The sequence below is a fragment of the Chinchilla lanigera genome, unplaced genomic scaffold (assembly GCF_000276665.1).
Source record: "Chinchilla lanigera isolate Chin_1 unplaced genomic scaffold, ChiLan1.0 scaffold00051, whole genome shotgun sequence".
In the NCBI taxonomy this organism is placed as follows: Eukaryota; Metazoa; Chordata; class Mammalia; order Rodentia; family Chinchillidae; genus Chinchilla; species Chinchilla lanigera.
Window position 1 is genome coordinate 2,038,049 of NW_004955452.1, and position 19,535 is coordinate 2,057,583.

Genomic DNA, 19,535 nt, shown 5'->3' on the forward strand with positions numbered 1-19,535 from the left:
TTGGCCTTGAGCTCATTTTGTAGCTCAGGCTGCTCCAGACTCCGAACAGTCCACTTGCCTCAGCCTCCCAGGTGCTGAGATTACAGGCGTGCACCACCACGCCCGGCTGGCCTTGAACTCTTGACCATCTTCCCGCTTCAGCTTCCCAAGTGTTGGGGTTACAGGGGTGTAACACCACACCTGGCTATGAATTTGTTTTGTTGTTTATTTTTGAGATACAGATGCACTATGTAGCCCAGGCTGGCCCCCAAACTTGTGATTCTCCTGCCTCAGCCTCCCAAGTGCAGGTTTTATAGGCGTATGCCACTGCACCTGCATTTTTTTAAATCAAACTTGGTACAATTTAGATATACATAACAATCATACTTATCATAGGAATTTGTACCTGTATACAACATACTCTTTATTCCTTCCCTTTTTATTCCTCCCCTTTTGCTCCTCCCCTTTTTTCCCAGTCCTCTCCTCCCTTCACCCCCTCTTCCCCTCCTTATTTACAAAACTTTTTTTCATTTTATCCTTCTCTGCTTTTTTATTCTATAAAAGGTAACAAAGGCCAGGTGTGGTGGAGCAGGCCTATAATCCCAGAACTCTGGGAGGCTGAGGCAGGAGGAAGACAAGGTCAAGCCCAGCCTGGGCAATTTAGTGATCTAGTGAGATCCTGTCTCAAAGTAAAATAGTAAAATGAAAAGAAAAAACTCAAAGTAAAAAATTTAAAAAGGGTCGGGGTATAACTCAGTATAAGGCCCTAAGTACTACAAGAGAGGAGAAAAGAGGGAGAAGACGAACAAGACTCTTCTATTTGTATTCTCATTCTCCCTAATCTCTAGGTGAAAATCTTTAAGCCTCATTATCCATTTTTCAATCAGCAATAATCTCAGCTCAGATAAACTCATTGGCTACAATACTGCCACTTTCCAAAACTGATTTGATTACCCATTTTTATGCAGGCTGTGAGTATAATTTTAAGGAGACTTATATAATCTAGACAATTGATTCATTTCTCACTGCTTTTGACACTAGCTTGGCCCTTTACACATTTTTGCTGTCTCTACAACTGTGGGAAACACAGAAATTCTCCTCAGTGGCCTATGCACATGTTCTTATTATGTAGTGTATTTCTGTAGTGGAAGGGGGCAGTTATAACGGTATAAGAGAAATATAACTCCCAAACTAGGTGTCAGGTGTGCAGTTTGGGTTTTTTTTCTTCTTCTTTTTTTTTTTAATGATCTTTTTGAGACAGAGTCTCATTATGCAGCTCAGGCTGGCCTTGAGCTCACTTTGTGGTTCAGGCTGGCCTCAAACTCTCAACGATCCTCCTGCCTCAGCCTCCTGAGTGCTGGGATTGCAGGTGTGCACCACCATGCCCGGTACTGTTTGGGTTTTTTGAGACAGGGTCTCCTTTGTAATTTAGGCTGGTCTTTAATTCACTATGTAGTCTAGGTGATCCACCTGCCTCAGCCTCCTGAGTGCTGGGATCGCAGGTGTGTAGCACCATGCCTGGCAAATGTGACGAGTATGTGTGCCCCCTAAAATCGAAGAATGAATTCCAATGGACAAAGGAGATTAAGAGTAGGGAAGGTTGCCACGCACCGTGGCGCACACCTGTAATCCCAGCACTCGGGAGGCTGGGGCAGGAGGATCATTGTGAGTTCAAGACCAGCCTGGGCTATAAAGTGAGCTCAAGTCCAGCCAGAATTGCATAGTGAGACCCTGTCTCAAAAAGACAAAAAAAAAGAAAGAGTAGGGAAGGTTTAGTGGGAAATAGGAATAGCTCTGAGAGACAGGAGGGGTCCCAGAAATGGGTTGCCTCTGAGGTCATTTCTCCAGGAAGGTTTTATAGAGCAAAATCATGAGGTAGGTACAATGTAGGTCAAACAATAATCAACCAATAAGATTACAAGCATAGCCATTCAACTAAGATTGATCCAATAGGAAGCCATGCACGTAGCTAGGGTGCATGGCTGACATCATTAGTTTTGGCTTATCTATGACATCTAAAGCAGGACTGTTTTGAGGAATGGATGTTCAGGTGTTCAGACACCCACCCAGGTGTCTAATGTATATCTAGATTAAATGGACTGGGTGGTACCACTTCCATTATCATCTCAAATTTCCATTCATTGCTTAGGGAAGTATGCAAAGCTGGCCATTGTGACTTTGTGGTTTTTTGTGGGTTTTTTTTGTCTTTTTGAGTCAGGCTCTTACTGTCAAGTTCAGGCTGGCCTTGAACTCACTTTGTAGCCCAGGCTGGCCTCAAACCCTCAGCAATTCTCCTGCCTCAGCCTCCTGAGTGTGGGGATTACAGGCCTACTCCACCACTCCCAGGTTTTGTGACTTAATCCTGAGGACTGGTCTTCTTCAGGTGCACCTCCAGCCACCATTCTGATGTCTCCACCTTTTATTGATGTCCTCAAGAGCCCAGTCCCTCTGTGGCTGTAGTAATTTTTCATCTAACTTAGCTGCCTCTAATAGCACTCACAAGCATCTGTGTGTCTGGCAGGAGAACACCGGGGTCATGGCCCATGGTGACAAAGAATGAAACCGTGGGATGGAGGAGGTAGGATGCAAGCCAATTCATTTAAGAGATATGGAGTCAAGGAAATAAAACTCTCACCAGCTGGTTGTGGGATATCCTGGAGGGCTCTTTGTCTAGGTTTGTTTCTTGGTTTTGATTTTCTGAGACAGAGTCTCACATTCAGGCTGGCCCTGAACTCACTGTGTAGCCCAGGCTGGCCTTGAACTCACAGCCATCCTCCTGCCTCAGCCTCCCAAGTGCTGGGATTACCGGTGTACACTACCATGCCCAGCCCCTATCTTTTCTTTAAACTTTGAGATGGGGTCTTGTTGAGTTTCCCATGTTGGACTTGTGGGAAGTTACTCCTGCCTAATTATACCTTATTTTTCCACTTTCATAAAAATGATCTCATTTCAATCTCCAATTTTTTATTGTCGGATATTAACAATTCTGCTAATATACGCATAACAGAAAGGAAAGGCACTGTCTTCCAACATAACTTGATATGGAGAAACCTTGCTTAGCAAGGTTTGGGGAGAGGACGTGAGTTTGGAAGTCAGACCCTGAGTTCAAGTCCCGCCTCTGCCACTCCTGCGGACACCTCTCTCAGCCCCTGTGGGATGTGATCCCTGTGGGATCAGAAGGGGGTGCTTTCTCCTGTGCTGTGGTGGAAGCAGACAGAGGTGGACTCTCCTCAGCTTTCTAGGATTTGCAGGTGCTTCTTGTGTGTGCAACACCTGTGATCGCCTTGTCCCTGGCAGGGTTCTCCAGGGACTTTAGATTTCAGCCTAGACCACTCCTCCAGGAAGCCAGAATGCTTCCTAACTTATAGTTATGTGACAGCTCTGCATCTAACATCTTTGTGCCTGTCGTAGTCAGGGTTTGCACGGCAAACAATTTAATATAGGACACATAATTTATGGGATTATTTTATAGTGTTCACCCAAAGAACCAAATGCAAAAGAGTGCAAGAGACCTGTCGACACACTAGAGACCCAAAACATCCAGCTGAGGGCCTGGGTCCCGTGACAGTGTCCTGCATGAATCCAGCTGAAGACCTAGAGCCCATGGCAATGTGCTCCACAAGTCCGGCTGGAGCCCACGCCAATGTCCCATGCAAGTCTGTATCAAGGATCTGCACTGGAAAGACCCAAAGGCCAGTGGTGAAAGCTAGAAAGTCTGCACCAGTAGGCTGAGGGATCTGCAGGGAAGCAGGAAGTGATGCTCAAGGTAAAGACCAGAGCTCCCCCAAAGGGAACTGTGGCCATTCTCAGCGACAGGGAGGACCTGAGCTCCTCTGACGATGAGAACAGCTGAGTTCATATCAGGAAAACCAGCACGACAAGCTTCTCCAAGAGAATCAACAGCTCACACCATCTTCCCCTCCAGTTTTCTTCTTACGCTGGTGGCAACTACCTCAGGGGGGCCATCCACACCCAGCACCGCGCTGATTCAGTTCAGCTGGGTGTTACAAGTTGACCGTTAGTTAATCCACCACAGGGCCTGTTTCCTTATCTGAACATGGGGAGCATGGTGGTGGAAGCCTCTAATCCCAGCACTCAGGAGGCAGAGGCATGAGGATCGCCTTGAGTTTGAGGCCAGCCTGGGCTATGTGGTAGGTCCCAAGCCAACCTGAACTACACAGCAAGACCCTGTCTCAAAAAACAAATAAAACTAAAATACCAAACTTGGAACTGGTGTGCAGGGAGGATTGCTGCCTAGTAGTATATCATGTGTGCTGCCTGAGAATGTGACAGGGCGGGGGCAGGGACAACCTCAGTGCCGATGCAGCTGCCTGCCGCCGTGCCTGGATGAGGTGCTGGGTGCTTGGCTTTCTTCTTTCCTTTTCGTTTCCTTTTTTAAAAATTTCTGTACTGATGATTAAACTCAGGGCCTGCACACTGAGCTACATCCCCAGTCAACACCCCCATATACATATATTTTTAGAACCATCAATATAGCTTTATTTTATTTATTTTATTTTATTTTTTGTCTTTTTGAGACAGGGTCTCTCTATGCAGTTCAGGCTGCATAGCTCACTTTATAGCCCAGGCTAGTCTCAAACTCACAACGATCCTCCTGCCTCAGCCTCCCAAGTGCTGGGATTACAGGTGTGCGCCACCACGCCCGGCCTTTTTTTAATTTTCTTTTTAATTTTTTTTCCCTGGTACTGAGAATCGAACTCACGACCTTGCGCTTGCCAGGCAGGCGCTGTGTCACTGAGCTCAATCCCCAGCCCCTTTTTAAAATTTTTGATCACAATTGATGCTTCTTGTTCTTAGCCTCTGGGTGGTATTACTTATTTATCCTGGTCCCTTAATATAACAATCATGTCCCACAAGGCTGGGCACTACCTGACCCACGGAGAAAATTACTAAAACAGAGGCAGGTGTGGTGATGCACACCTATAATACCAGCACTAGGGAGGCTGAGGCAGGAGAAACCTCATGAGTTCAAACCCAGCCTGAACTATAGAGAGGCCCTGTCTCAAAGAAAACAAACAGACAAACAAGAAGGATAATATAAAATGGAGACACCCAGCACAGCAGCAGAGAGAATGCAGCAAGAGGGCCTTGCCTCCTTTAAAAAAAAATGTTTACTTTGAGACAGGGTCTCACTAAGTCACTGAAGTATCCAGGCTTGACTTGGATTTGTGATTATCTTGCCTCAGCCTTCCAGAATTCAGGGATTACAGCTGTGAGCCACACACCTGGCTAATAGAGCTGCTGACATCCTGGACTTCTAAATCTGTCTCTGGGACGCAACCCTAGAGGATGCATATCCTCCTGCTCTGCCCCCTACGTGACATTTTTCCTCCAGAATCGAAGGGTGCCAGTCAAATGCAGCAGAGAAGGGTTAAAATTAGGGGAGAGGCCGAGCGTGGTGGCGCACGCCTGTAATCCCAGCACTTGGGAGGCTGAGGCAGGAGGATTGTTGTGAGTTTGAGGCCAGCCTGGGCTACATAGTGAGTTCAAGGCCAGCCTAAACTGCATAGAGAGACCCTGCCTCAAACAAAACAAAACAAAAAGTTAGGGAGAGGAGTGAATCCCTTCTCTTCCTGTCTTCAATCCCACGGCAGTGTCACCCTGCCTCAGGGCTTTGCCATCCGTGTGTGGACCAAGCACAAGACTATAGCCACAGGCTACTGCAGCACCTGGAGTGTGAAGCCCTGGATTCAAGCCCAAGTACCAGGGGGGACATACTGACAAATGCAGGGAGATGTGATTGAGTGACAGGATTGAAAGGTGGTCAGGAAAAGGCCACATGTGAGCTGTGACACAGTGGCCCAAAGCAGCCAGCCATGGACAGCCATGGGCCAAGATCACTCCAGGCAGAGGGCACCACAAATGCTAGGGCCCTGCAGCAGGATCTCCGTGTTGGTAATGGAGCAGACATGGTCCGGTGCTCCTTCAGCACCTGCTGTTTCTCTAAGCCCTCAGAGAAGCTGCTCCGGTGCCAGGGCCTCTGCAAGCACAGCCCCGCTTATCCAGGAAGGCAGGAGCTTTCCAGGGTGTGAGTCCCCCTCCCAGAAGCCCCATGGCTAAGCCGGATCCGCGTGTCCTGGTTCCTGTGTGGCAGGGGTGAGCAGGCATCCTCCCTGCCTTCCCTCCCCAGGCTCTAGCCCCGGCCCCAAATCTCCATGGCAACCCCTAGACACAATCCTGGCCCAAAGGAGGAGCCCAAAGATCATGGTGAAGACACCAGAAGAGCTGGCAGACCCCGCCTCCCTTGCTCCTGTGTCCTGCCAGTGTCCCAGCTGGCTGCCAAGACCCCCACACCGCAGCATCCCTGAAGACCCCAAACGGAAGATTCCACAGGTCTGCCCCGCCCCTGGGCCCAGTGGAGCCCCGATGGAACTGGCTCTCCTGCCCCAGAGGCTGCTGCTGCTGCTGGGGACAGCCACCTTGGCTGTGTCTGACCTGCAGACAGGTAAGTACCTGGCTCCCATCCTCAGCGACCCGCATGGGCTGGGCCCCTGAGTGGGGAGGCTGTAAACCCTGTGGCTGGACTTGCTTGGCACCTCAAGTTCGCCCCAAACCCTTGTAGGAGGCCAGAGCACCAAGGCCCCCAGAGGCAGAGCCTGAGGGTAGGCTGGTCTTTGGGTCTGGAGATAAAACTTGTGGGCTCTAGAACAAGAACCCTGGGCCAAGGATATAGCTCAGTGGCACAAGCGCCTCCCTGGCAAGTGCAAGGTCCTGAGTTCGAGTCCTGGTACCAAAAGAAATGTAAAATAGAACAAGAACCCCACTCCTACCCTCACTGGCACGCTACTTCCTTGTCCTGAGATCACTGTCTCATTCACCTAAGCCTCAGTTTTCTCTGTAGTAAAATAATAATTGCTGGATATGGTGGTGTACACATGTAATCCCAGCACTCAGAAGGCTGAGACAGGAGGATCGAATTCAAGGCCAGCCTGTCTAGTGAGTTCTAGGCCTGCCTGAATTACATAGCAAGACCCTGTCTCAAAAAGACAAAAAAAAACAAAAAAACAAAAAAACAACAACCCGAATAATAACAGAAACTTGTCCCTCTGCTTTTTCTGTTTGTTTTGTTTTGTTGGGGTGTTCTGTTTTGTTTTGAGACAGGGTCTCACTGTGTGGTTCAGGTTGGCCTTGAACTTGCTATATAGCACAGCCTCTCAAACTCAGATTGATCCTTCTGCTTCCACCTCTTGAGTGCTGGGACACAAACGTGTACCATCATGCTCAGCATTTGGTGGTGTGCTACTTTTGGGATTGAACCTAGGGCGTTTTCATTGAGCTACAATCCAAACTTTTTTTTTTTTTTTGTCTTTTTGAGACAGGGTCTCACTATGCAGTTCAGGCTGGCCTTGACCTCGCTTTGTAGCCCAGGCTGGTCTCGAACTCACAAAGATCCTCTGGCCTCAGCCTCCCGAGTGCTGGGATTACAGGTGTGTGGGGACTATTGCTGTTGTGCATAATAAGGTGAAATAAATTATGCAAGATACTCTGACAGTGCCTGGCACAAAGGTGCCCAATTTGATTTACTCTAAATTGCTACCCTGCTGGGCATAGTGGCACATGTCAGCACTCTAGGAAGGGGAGGATTGAAAGTCTGAGGCCAGCCTGGGCGATTTAACAAGACCCTGTCTAAAAGAGGAGAGGGTGCTGGGGGTGTAGCTTGGTGGCAGAATGCCCAAGTTCAATTCTTAGCAATATGCATGCCGGAGCAGGCACAAGAAGAAAACCCACAAAACTCCTCCCTCCCCGTGGGCCTCTGGTCTGTACAAATATGGGAAATGCATGCATATCTTCTGTCCCAAGACAGGTTTCTCTCCTGAAGACCTGCACCTGCAGATCCTTAAGCACCCACTCATGCCCCTGCCTTGCCCCAGATAACCTCCCTTCTCTCTCTGTCCTTAAAAATTCAGAGCTAGTTTGGGCACTTATACAAGTCTACCAGTGCAGATGTTTTTAAGAAACAGATATCAAATTAATGACTTAAAGTATAATACTATGTATTGTTTCTTTCTTTCTTTCTTTCTTTCTTTCTTTCTTTTTTTTTTGCCTTTTGGAGACAGGGTCAGGCTGGACTTCAACTCACTTTGTAGCCCAGCCTGGCCTCAAACTCACAGTGATCCTCCTTCCTCAGCCTCCAGAGTGCTGGGATTACTGGCGTGCGCCACCACGTCCGGCCACTATGCATTATTTCTTTCTTTTCTTTTTTTTTGTACTGGGAATTGAACTCAAGACCTTGTGCTTGCCAAGCAGGCGCTTGCCAATCAGGCGCTTGTGCTGCTGAGCTATATCCTTGGCCCACTATACTGTTTTTTTTGTCTTCTGGTACTGGGAATCAAACTCATGACCTCACGCTTGCCAGGCAGGTGCTGTACTGCTGAACTAAATCCCCAGCCCAGATATGCATTATTTCTTTTTCTTTTCTTTTTTGTCTTTTTGAGACAGGGTCTCACTATGCAGTTCAGGCTGGCCTTGAGCTCACTTTGTAGCTCAGGCTGGTCTCGAACTCCCAATGATCCTCCTGCCTCAGCCTCCCAAGTGCTGGGATTACAGGCGTGCACAACTGCGCCCAGCTCAAAATTCAGTTCTTTTAGCAAGTAGAAACCCAATAGCTGTTGGGTGGGCAGGCACTCAAATATATTGCCTCACCCTTCAATAAGGTCAGAGTAGTTGCTGACTCTTCTATAGCACCCATTAAGTGCCAGGCACCATCCTAAACCTTGTACGGATCACAGTCACAGTCATTTGGGTAGCAATTCTAACACGCAGAGTACTTGGAAAAGCAACATTTGTTTTATTGGCAACAGGCCTTGGCCTCACCAGAGATTATTGCTGCTATTTGCTCACTTGGCTAACGCTCACACAATTGCTCCAGAGAGTGTTTCCTTTTAGGGTTTTGCATAATGTAGTGCACATACATCACATTTCTGAAATCTAGAAACCGCAAAACACATGGCTGTCCCCTGCCCGCAAAGGGGACCGAATCCAGTATTACAGACACCTCAGTTAGGTAGAAATAGAGTAGGCAAGCTGGACGTGGTGGCGCATGCCTCTAATCCCAGCACTCGGGAGGCTGAGGCAGGAGGATCGTTGCGAGTTCGACGCCAGCCTGGGCTACAAAGTGAGCTCAAGGCCAGCCTGAACTGTACAGCGAGACCCTGCCTCAAAAAGACCAAAAAAAAAAAAAAGAAAGGAAAAGAAATAGAGTAGGTGGTCAGACAGGGCTGGGTCCTCGAGGGAGTCAGCCCAGGAGAAAAGAAAGCATCAGGACTGTGGCTAGAGATGCATCTGAAGATTAAGGTCACAAGGACTAGTTTTCCATACTTTCCTAAGGGATGAACGGAAGTTTGGGATTATCAGTATCACCCTTTTGAGATTTCCCATTATTTCATTAGGGGAGGCCATCCTTTCCCACCCACCAAGACTAAGGACCACTAAATCTAAAGACAAGACTAAGACTACAGATGCCACCCATGTATGCTTGTTACCGTTAGATCAATAGTACCCAAACGACTATACTTGCAACTTTTTTTTTTTTTTGCTTTTTGAGACAGGGTCTTGCTATGCAGTTCAGGCTGTCCTTGAGCTCACTTTGTAGCCCAGGCTGATCTCCAACTTGCAACAATCCTCCTGCTTCAGCCTCCTGAGTGCTTGGATTACAAGTGTGTGCCACCACGCCCCCCTTATACTTGCAGTCTTATTTGATCATAATTTTGGCCCACGTTGTACCCACCTCATGATTTTGCTCTGTGAAACTTCCTTTGAGAGGTGGGGGCTCTTTGTGAGCCCATTCGGGATCCCTCCTGTCTCTCAGGAGCTATTCCTATTCCCCCTTCGCTCATTCCTATTCCCCATTCCTTTTCTCCCATAAATTTTCCTACTTTTAACCTCCTGTTCCTTAGAATTCATTGACTTTGGGGGACACAAACTCTGTGTATTTGACATCTAGTATTTCCTCTATATCACAGGACCTTCACACTGAGTTACATACTAGTCCCACAGTCCTTGAAAAAATTTTTTTTTAATTTTAAGATTTTAAAAAAGTTTGCAAAGCACTACATTGCTCAGATGGCGCTTAAATCTGAGATCTTCCTACCTCAGCCTCCTAGGGTGCTCAGATTACAGAGCAGCGCCACCACCCGGCCCAGAGTTTTTGAGTAAGAGATTGTAGTCTGAATTACATTAAATCACTGACTCATAAAAATCCTGAAATTGCTTAATTACTCCCATTTTACCCATGACTAAACAGAAGGAGGAAGAAAGGGGGACTCCACCACCCACACCCTGGGAACTGTGCAGCCCAGACTGAACGGAGGCTGGGGAGGGTGCGGGACTCGCGCGGGCCGGGGCGGGCGGGGCCGCAGCAGTGGCCGCTGACCCGGCCCGCGCTCTCCGCAGCCGACCTGGCGGAGCTGTGCGGGCGGACGTGGCACGGCGACGGGCTGCTGCTGCGCTCGCACGCGGCCTCGCGCAGGTTCTACTTCGTGGCTCCGGACACCGACTGCGGGCTCTGGCTGCAGGCGGCCGCCCCGGGCGACAGGATCCGCTTCCAGTTCAGCTTCTTCCTGGTCTACAGCCTGACCCGGGCGGCGGCGCCGGAGCCGGCGCCCAACGCCTCCGCCCCGGCGCCCGCAGACCCCTGCTCCCCCGGCTCCTACGTGCAGCTCTACGAGGGCCCGCCCGGGGCGCCGCGGCCGCTGGGGGCCCCTCTCTGCGGCCTCACTATCCCCGCCCCCGTGGCCTCCTCCGGACGCTTCCTAGGCCTGCGCCTGGTCACCAGAGGCCGCCAGCCGCGCGTGGACTTCGTGAGCGAAGTCACCTCTTTCCACTTGGGTGGGTTGGGCTGGAGTCCGGGCTGGGCCACGGTGCGGGCGCAGCACACCGGCCGCGGAGAGCCCAAGAGGGTGGAGGAGGAGGTGGAGGCAGGCGCAGGGCTGGGGGTGGTCAGAGTGAGGGGCCTTCAGACGCAAAGAGCCTACCCCATGAATCCCGCCTCCACGGATGTGTGTCCCAGCCTGCTGCCCCCTCAGCCAGGCACACACACACTCACGGGCACACCCACGCACGTGCACACCTCCCACGCGAGCATCCACACACAAACTACATACAACTCACACCTCCCACACTCACCACTTACCTCTCACACACCTCACACACCGCACACCCGCAATTCGCATCACGCGCACCTGATGTGTTCAGTGCACCTTGCATACTTGCACGTGACTCACCCATGTCCGGCCAGCCCTTCAGAAGGGCACGGCCAGGGCTCTGGGAGGTGAGCTACAGAAATCCCCGAAGGCAGGATTTGAACGACCCCGGTTATGAAGCGTTGCCCCGGTCCGTGGGTGCACAGCAATTCTGCCTGCTGGGGTTGGTACCCTCGGGTTTGCAGAGGGGGAAACTGGGCAAGGGATGCAGTGCCAGAGCCCCCCTGCTCCTAAGTGAAGGGGCCGTGTCTGATACTGGAGTGACAGTGTTCTGCAGCTCAGCCTGTGCAAGGCTTTGGCCCCAACAGATCCCTAGGACTGGGCTGTTTGTCGCATCGGAGGTGTCTCCAATCATGGTGAGCAGGTGACCTTCCAAAGCCCAGAAGATTCCAAAATCACGAGAAGCTCAATCAACAATTTTTTTTTTTTTTTTTTTTTTTTTTTTTTTGGGAGAGAGTCTTGCTCTGCAGTTCAGGCTGGCCTGGAACTCACTATGTAGCCCAGGCTGGCCTCAAACTCTCAGCAATCCTCCTGCCTCAGCCTCCCAAGTGCTGGGATTGCAGGTGTGCACCACCACACCTGGCTATTATTATTATTACTATTTTTTTTGATACAGAGTCTCTATGTGTAGTTCAGGCTGGTCTTGAACTTACTAGGTAGCCCAGACTGGTCTTGAATTTGAGGCCCTCCTCCTGCCTCAGCCTCTTGAGTTCTGGGATTACAGGCCTGCGCTACCATGCCTGGCTCTCAGATGTCCTTTCTTTTTCTTTTTGGGGGGGAGGGGCGGTTTCCAGCACTGGGAATCAAACTCACGACCTTGCGCTTGCCAGGCAGGCACTGTGCTACTGAGCTAAATCCCCAGCCCTCAGGTGTCCATTTCTGTGGCCAGGAGTTAGAATGGTGTGATTGGCCTAGCCTGAGCCATGCCATTGGTCAGTCCCACTTGACCTAGCTTTTGCTCACTGCATGGAATTCTGGGTAAGCCAAACTGTCTGCCAACCCCTTGGGCGCTGAGTGTGTGTGATTCTTTCACATGTGTGCATACTCACTTGCTAACAAGTGTTAGTTGAGCACCCGCATTGTGTGAAGAGGGGCATAGCAGTGAACAAGAGGGAATTTCTTGGGGGCTAGGGATTTAGCTCAGCAGCACAGCACCTGCCTGGCAAGTGCAAGGTCATGAGTTTGATTCCCGGTACCAAAAAAAAAAAACAAACCCAAAAAAACAAGAGGGAACTTCTTTCTGGGGGAGACAGGCCATGAGCAAACAATCAAGCCGCTCCTGTTCTGCAGGTGGTGGTCAGTGTTGCCAAGGGCCAGAGACAGGGCAGTGGGGGGCAGGCAGGGAGTTGGGCCCCGGGCAGGAGCCTTCTGAGCTCACTCACTGGTGCAGACCCACACACGTGCCGCTAGGTGTCATAGCCTGCCTGGGGCTGGTCCCAGCAGTGTGGCCATACTCCGGTGCCAGCTGCCCTGGGCTTTGTGGTCTCCCTGGATTAATTACAGTGTTTACGCCCTCAGGTTATATTGTTTCATTGCTCCGTTCCGTCCCAGAACTTGTATCATCTTCATCCTTATCACCCTCGTGAGCTGACCTCAAAAGCACTGTCTACACTGGGCATGGGGGTGTACGCCTGTAATCCCAGCACTCTGGAGGCTGCGCCAGGAGTTCAAGGCCAGCCTAGGCTACATAGCAAGACAGCCCCCTGTCTCAAGACAAGCATGCAAACCAACCCCAACAGAAAAAGCCCCTGTCCCCAAACTCGCTGGCTGGCAGTCCTCTCCTGCTCCCTTCCCACCTCCTCTCCCCACTGGGCCACACATCTGGTTGTGTCACGGGCTCATGCAGGATCCTCATCCCAGGCTTCCCCTTTCTACCCCAGGATCCTGTGGTGCCTACTTCCACTGCCAGAACGGCAGGTGCATTCCCCCAAGCCTGGTGTGTGACCCCTGGGGCATGGACAACTGCGGGGATGGCAGCGACCAGGGCTCCTGGCCACCAGCCAGCTGCAGAGGTCAGTGATGGTGCATTCTGGGCCCTACTAACAGCCAAGGAGAGTCACTCTGTCTGCCCTGCCCAAGGCAAGAGGCAGAGGTCCAGCGTGGAGCAAGGGGGAAGGGCAGCATTGGGCAGTCGGTTTAGACCGGAAGCTGAGGCTCAGAGCGCTCAGGGCTACAATGATGTGTGTGGACCTGGTCCAGCTGTGGCAGAAACTGTCTTCCAACGGCACGTGGCTCAGGGGCTGAGGGCATCGAAAGCATAGGTGCTTTGCTGAACTAGACTTGCTCAGGGTCATAAAGCCATTGAAGAACAGGAGCAGGGATGGACTCCATAAAACCAGAATAACCTTTCTGGGAATCTGAAAATCCCCCATCTTCCTCAACCCCCAACCAGGAGTAGGATGGAAGCGGGCATCGTAGGGCACCATGTAATGTCAGTATTTGGAGGCTGGTGCAGGAGGGTCACTTCAAGTACAAGGCCAGCCTGGACTGCATACTGAGACCCTGTCTCAAAAAGACAAAAACAAAAACCTCCAGGAAAACAAAAAACAAAACTAAGCAAACACAAGGAGTGGGCTGGAGGAGGGCAGGACTGCTAGGTGTGGTTGTACATGTTGTTCACTGCAGAAAAGCAGCTAGCTGTGGTGAAACCCAGCTACCCAGAACCCTATAACTTGCCTCCTAAGCCACTTTTCATGTTTCCTTGCAGGTTTCTGGTTATTTCTCTGAAATTCAGTTCTTTGTGCCCTGAGGCTCAGGGCCTGTGTCCCCTTGTCTGTCCATGCTTATCCTCTTGGTGGTCCCATTTCGTCTTGCTGGCTGGACCTGCCTGAGAGCTCTGCTCCCATAACTCGCTGCTGCTGGGCAGCTGGCCGTGGCTTCTTAAACTTTACTTGCCCCAAACTGGCTCCCGATCGCTCCACCCCAACCCTCCCTCGGCCACCTCCCCCGTCTGGATGAGCAGCCCTGGCTCCCACTGGTTGAGTCACCCTCTGCTCCTTTGATACTCACAGCCTGCACTGACGCCACCAAGTCCGTGGAAGGTTCGCAGCCCTGAGCCTTCCCCCTGCGGCTCAGCTGCCATCTGGCCTGAGCGCCGCCACTCTTGTCTGGATTATTTTGGTAACTTCTTGTCTCCTGGCTTCTGCTCCTGCATGCTTCCCCCACAGAAGTCCAGAGGAGCTTTCATTTTCTTTTTTCCTTCTAATAACTTTGATTTTTTAGCGCAGGTTTTTCCCCCCACTTGGTACTGCACTGAGCTACATCCCCAGCCCCTTTTTATATTTGCTAAATTGCCCAGGCTGGGCTGGAACTTACAATCCTTCTGCCAGAAGGCTGGGGTCACAGGTGTGAGTCACACGTCCAGCTAGTTACCATGTCTTTAGGCTCCTCTTGGCTCTGGCCATTTCTCAGGATTTCTTTTTTGAGACAAGGTCTCACTATGTAATTCAAGCTGGCCTTGAACTCATTAGGTAGCCCAGACTGTAGCCCAGGCAGCCTCAAGCTCTTGACCATCCTCCTGCCTCAGCCTCCTGAGTGCTGCGATTACAGGCATGTGCCACCACACCCAGCCCAAAGCTGTTCTTTAGAGCTCTTCTCCTCTCTCTTTCTCCTCTCAGTGGGTCTCTGCTTAACTCTTCTTCGGGAAGTTATTTCCTGACCCCTTTACATGAAAGTGGCTCCCAGCATGCGGGAGGCTGAGGCAGGAGGATCACTGCAAGTTTGAGGCCAACCTGGGCTACATAGTGAGCAGCCCAGCTGGAGCTACAAAGTGAGTTCAAAGGCCAGCCTGAACTGCATAGTCTCAAAAAGACCAAAAAATAAATAAACAAATAAAAAGATTCTGCCTGTGTGAAAATGGCAATCTAGACCCCACCTACAGTTCAATGCATAAACAAAATCTGATCTGTCCAAACAATAAAACACTGGAGCCAGGCATGCTTAGCACATGCTAAGTGAGATAGGTTGATTATAAAAGGACAAACAGCCGAGCACAGTGGTGCATGCCTGTGATTCCAGTACTCTGGGGCTGATGCAGGATGATCACAAGTTCGAGGCCAACCTGGGCTACATAGTGAGTTCAAAGCTTCATAGCAACACCCTCTCTCAAAAAACAAACAAACATTGTGAGTCTGCTTACCTGGTGTGATAAAAAAATATGATGAATACTTAAATTTAAAAAACTTATACAGGGGTGCTGGGGATTTAGCTCAGCGGCACAGCGCCTGCCTGGCAAGCGCAAGGTTGTGAGTTTGATTCTGGGTACTAGAAAACAAACAAACAAACAAAAAAAAAAAACAAAAAAACTTATACAGGAAAAGACACACTGACATTTCTCCCCCTCAAAACAACCCTCCCCCCAAACATACTATTCCTTTCTGAAACAGTTCTGGAAGTTTTTTTTTTTTTTTTTTTTTTTTGAGACAGAGTCTCAATATGCAGTTCAGCCTGGACTTGAACTCACTATGTAGCCCAGGCTGGCCTCAGACTCAAGGCAATTCTCCTGCCTCAGCCTTCCAGAATGCTGGGATTACAGGCCTGCAGCACCACAGCCAGCTTGGAAGTTTTATTTTGTGGGTGTCTTTAGTTGCACTGTCCTAGGTGCCTTGATGTCTTAAATTTTTTTTTTTTAGTGCTGGGAGTTGAACTCAGGACCTTCTGTTTGCCAGACAGGTGCTTGCAAGGCTGAGCTGTATCCCCCGCCTAATATCTTGAATTGATTCAAAATGTTTCCCTTTCAAGGTCATTTTGACTTTGGGGAACAGCCAGAAGCTGCAGAGTGCCAGATCTGATGAATAAGTAGACGAAGACACACTGTAGCGTTACCTTGGAAGGCACTCAGTAGCAACGTTCAAGTATTTCTTTAATCACATCTCATAAAGACACTGATGAAGCCGAGTGAGACTCCCATCTCAAAAAGAAAAAAAAAGAAAAGAAAGTGGTAAGACAGCCAGGTGTGGTTATGCCAGCACTCAAGAAGCTGAGACAGGAGGATCACTGAGAACGCGGGGCCAGGCTAATCTACGTATCGATACCCTGTCTCACCCCTGCTGCCACACCCTAAAAAAGAAAGAAATGGTAAAATGGTGGTAGTGCACACCTGTAATTCCAGCATTCTGGGAGGCTGACACAGGAGGATGATGTTTGAGCCCAGCCTGGGCAATTTAGTAAAATCTAGGCTCAAAATGAAAGGGCTGGGGATATAACTCAATGCAAAGGCTCTTGGTTCAATCCCCAGTACCACACACACACACACACACACACACACACACACACAGGTTTTTTGTTTTTTTTTTTCTCTTTTGAGACAGAGTCTCGATATACAGCACAGGCTGGCCTTGAGCTCACTTTGTAGCCCAGGCTGGTCTCAAACTCACAAAGATCCTCCTGCCTCAACCTCCCGAGTGCTGGGATTACAGGCGTGTGCCACCATGCCCAGCTCACACACACACACACACACACACACACACACACACACGGAGGTTTAAAAGGCTAATATTCTTTTCCCATAATAATTAGCAACTCCACCCCTACCCCACCTGCCCTGTCCCTTATCCAGCCTAAGTTTTGCCACAGCACCAGACCCATTTGACATGTTGATGTGTTTTGTTTCCTCACATTACACTGAGGGTTACACAGACATTTTCATATACCTTGCTCATGGCTGCATCCTTCAGCCACTGGAGAACTGATATGTGGCAGATTCCTGAGAAATACTAGTCATATGAGTGGCACAATGAGCCTCTCTATGCCTCAGTTTCCTCACCTATAAAATGGGATGACATACCTCAACTTTTTTTTTTTTGTCTTTTTGAGACAGGGTCTCGCTATGCAGTTCAGGCTGGCCTTGAGCTCACTTTGTAGCCCAGGCTGGTCTCAAACTCTCAATGATCTTCCTGCCTCAGCCTCCCGAGTGCTGGGATTACAGGCATGTGCCACCACGCCTGGTTTAAGATTCTTTTTTTTTTGTTACCAGGAATCAAACTCGGGACCTTGTGCTTGCCAGGCAGGCACTTGTGCCACTGAGGTAGCTCCCCTGCCCCATACCTCAGCTTTTAAGGTGTGGTAAACTGTACACAAAACACTGCAAGTGGAGAGCTTGGCAGGCAGAAAATGCTCAATGTGTGTATGTACACCCCCTTTCTCAAGAAATAGCTGCAGTAAAAACCCTGGGACCTGAATCTGTACTGGATGGGTTCAAATCCTCTTCTAACTTCCAGTTGTGTGACCCTGGTGAGAGACTTAACCTGTGTTTCCCTTCCCTTATGTGTAAAGTGGAAATACTGACACAGAGGTTTTGAAGGTTAAATGAAGCAGACGTGCCCAGGAGGGACAGTACCCAGCGTGTTGGTCCTGTTACTGCAGGTCCCCCTCTGCCACCCAGCCAGGCAGGGAGCACAGACGACTCCTCCAAGCCCCAGACTCTCTCCACGGCTCTGGGTTCCGCGGGGAGTGCAGTGGAGAGGAGGCCCCCGGCAGGCTGGGACCCCGCTCAGCAGGAGGCAGCTCTGGAAGGTAGATGGCTCTTGGCAACACGCTGCTCCTACTCTTCCCACCCCTGACCGGGTGATGGGAGCGTGGCCGGGCCAGGCTGAGGCTGAGTGGACCCTTTTCTTCCCCAGGCCCCGGGCTGCATGCTGCGGCGCTGGCCTCCTTGCTGCTCCTGGCCTCAGCCGGCCTCCTTGTGGGCCTGCTTTGGTGCTGCTGCTCTTCGGGCTGGGCGGCCAGGCAACCGGGTGCCCGAGACCTGTGCCTCAGATACGGTGCAGTCTGCAACATCTGCTACCCATGTCCTGGCCGCGTGGCCCCTGGGGAACTCCGGGGGCAGGGCCCAGCTTTCCAGGACCAGGGAGGCCTTCGGGAGACCGGGCTCTGACCGCCTGGCCTCCCACGGTCACTTAACTCTCGGGGTCTCACGATGCCTCTCTGGGAAATTGGACAGCTCCTGCCTCAAGCCATGGTAAGGGTTGCGGAGGCAAAGCACACACAGGGCCCGGTCCCGTGGCAGCGCTGGGGCTATCACTCGGCTGGGTCAAGGACAGGACAGTGCGACCCCCGTGCCCAGGGCAGGGCGCGGGCGCCTCGCTTCACACCTGGACCTCAGCAGCCAGCTGTGTCTCCGGCCAGCCTGCCCTCCAGTGCCACCGAGTCAAATCCCAAAGAGGCACAGCAGACTCCCGGCGGGGATAGCACCGTTTATTAGGAAGAATCAAGACAAAGACCACAGGAGGGTCCCTGCTGGGGCCCGAGGCCAGGCATCCCAGTGCCAGAGTATGGGGACGGCCGACCACTGGGTCCTCGGGCTGTCACCCCCCACTTCCTCCCAGTCGGGGTCTCAGGCGTCCCCACCCGAAGGCACTGGCTCTTCCTGACCACCAGCTCCTCCACGTCCCTGGGCCTTCACCTCCAGAAGAGTGAGGGGTGTGGCCAGGTGTGGGCTGAGCCCTCGGTGTGGGTGCTCCAGGGAGGAGTGGGGGCGGGACCCTGGGCGGTGGGAGGGTGGTGGGAAGGGGGGGCTCTGCCAGGGGTGGTGGCCTGCGCTGGGTGGAGGTGGCGGCTGGGAGGGGCTGGCAGGGAAAGGGTGAGCTGCCTTCTGCTCTACAAGGGGCGCTAAAGACTTTTCCAGCCGACTGGTAGGTGGCAAGGCCCTGTGACGCCCCTTAGGCAGTCAGCTGGGGGGCACCAGGTGGTGAGCTCAGCTGGTCCTCAGGAAGCAGGGCTACCCAAGGGCTTCCCCAGTGGGCAACCCAGTTCTACTTTCGGGGGCTCCATCAGGGCAGGAGGAGTTGGGATACATCTGGGCGCACCAGCCACTGTCCCCGACCTCAAGTCTTGGTGGCTTTCTGAGTGAGGCAACAGACCCTCCCACCCGCCTTGCCCACTGGCCTCAGGGCCTCGCCACACACGTGAGAGGCTGGCACGCCCACCCTCCAGTCCAGCCCAGGGCAGTAGCAGCAAAGCGTGGCATTGCCTCAGTTTCTTACAAAAAACTCATAATAATAATAAAATATTAATAATAATATACTCGACACTGTCAGGCTGGGCGCGGCCCGGAGTCCATTGGGAGCAGGCAGGTGCCTATGAGGGGCAGGGGCGTGTGTTGGCCCCAGCCTGGGCGCGGTGCTGCAGGTCCAGGGGCTGGGGTGGGGGGGCGCCAGGCCCAGCTGAGTGCAGCACCAGGTTCTTGATACAGCCGGTGATGCCCGAGGAGAACCTGCCTCCAGTCAGTGTGGCCACGTCCGGGGCTCCGCCTGCAGGCAGGGGAGCGAGAACGCCGGTGGGTGTCAGAAGCCCAGGCCGGGCCAGCTGTGCGGGACCACCATGGCCTCTCCCTGC

The 19,535-nt window shown here is 51.5% G+C and overlaps 2 protein-coding genes across 3 annotated transcripts in view; one reads left to right on the plus strand and one right to left on the minus strand.

Annotated features, from left to right (window-relative positions):
- Ldlrad2 (low density lipoprotein receptor class A domain containing 2) overlaps positions 1 to 19,216 on the plus strand; it is a 25,397-nt gene extending 6,181 nt beyond the window's left edge. The window contains exons 2-6 of the mRNA XM_013519453.1: positions 6,131 to 6,445; positions 10,393 to 10,827; positions 13,082 to 13,213; positions 17,565 to 17,714; positions 17,822 to 19,216. Of these exons, the coding sequence (XP_013374907.1) occupies positions 6,131 to 6,445; positions 10,393 to 10,827; positions 13,082 to 13,213; positions 17,565 to 17,714; positions 17,822 to 18,075 (1,286 nt within the window). The 3' untranslated portion in view covers positions 18,076 to 19,216. The remainder of the gene's footprint in view (positions 1 to 6,130; positions 6,446 to 10,392; positions 10,828 to 13,081; positions 13,214 to 17,564; positions 17,715 to 17,821) is intronic.
- Positions 18,380 to 19,535, minus strand: part of Hspg2 (heparan sulfate proteoglycan 2) — an 85,510-nt gene continuing 84,354 nt past the window's right edge. For both annotated transcript variants that reach the window (XM_013519589.1, XM_013519588.1), the window contains one exon: positions 18,380 to 19,450. In XM_013519589.1, coding sequence (XP_013375043.1) covers positions 19,278 to 19,450 — 173 coding nt within the window. In that variant the 3' untranslated portion in view covers positions 18,380 to 19,277. The remainder of the gene's footprint in view (positions 19,451 to 19,535) is intronic.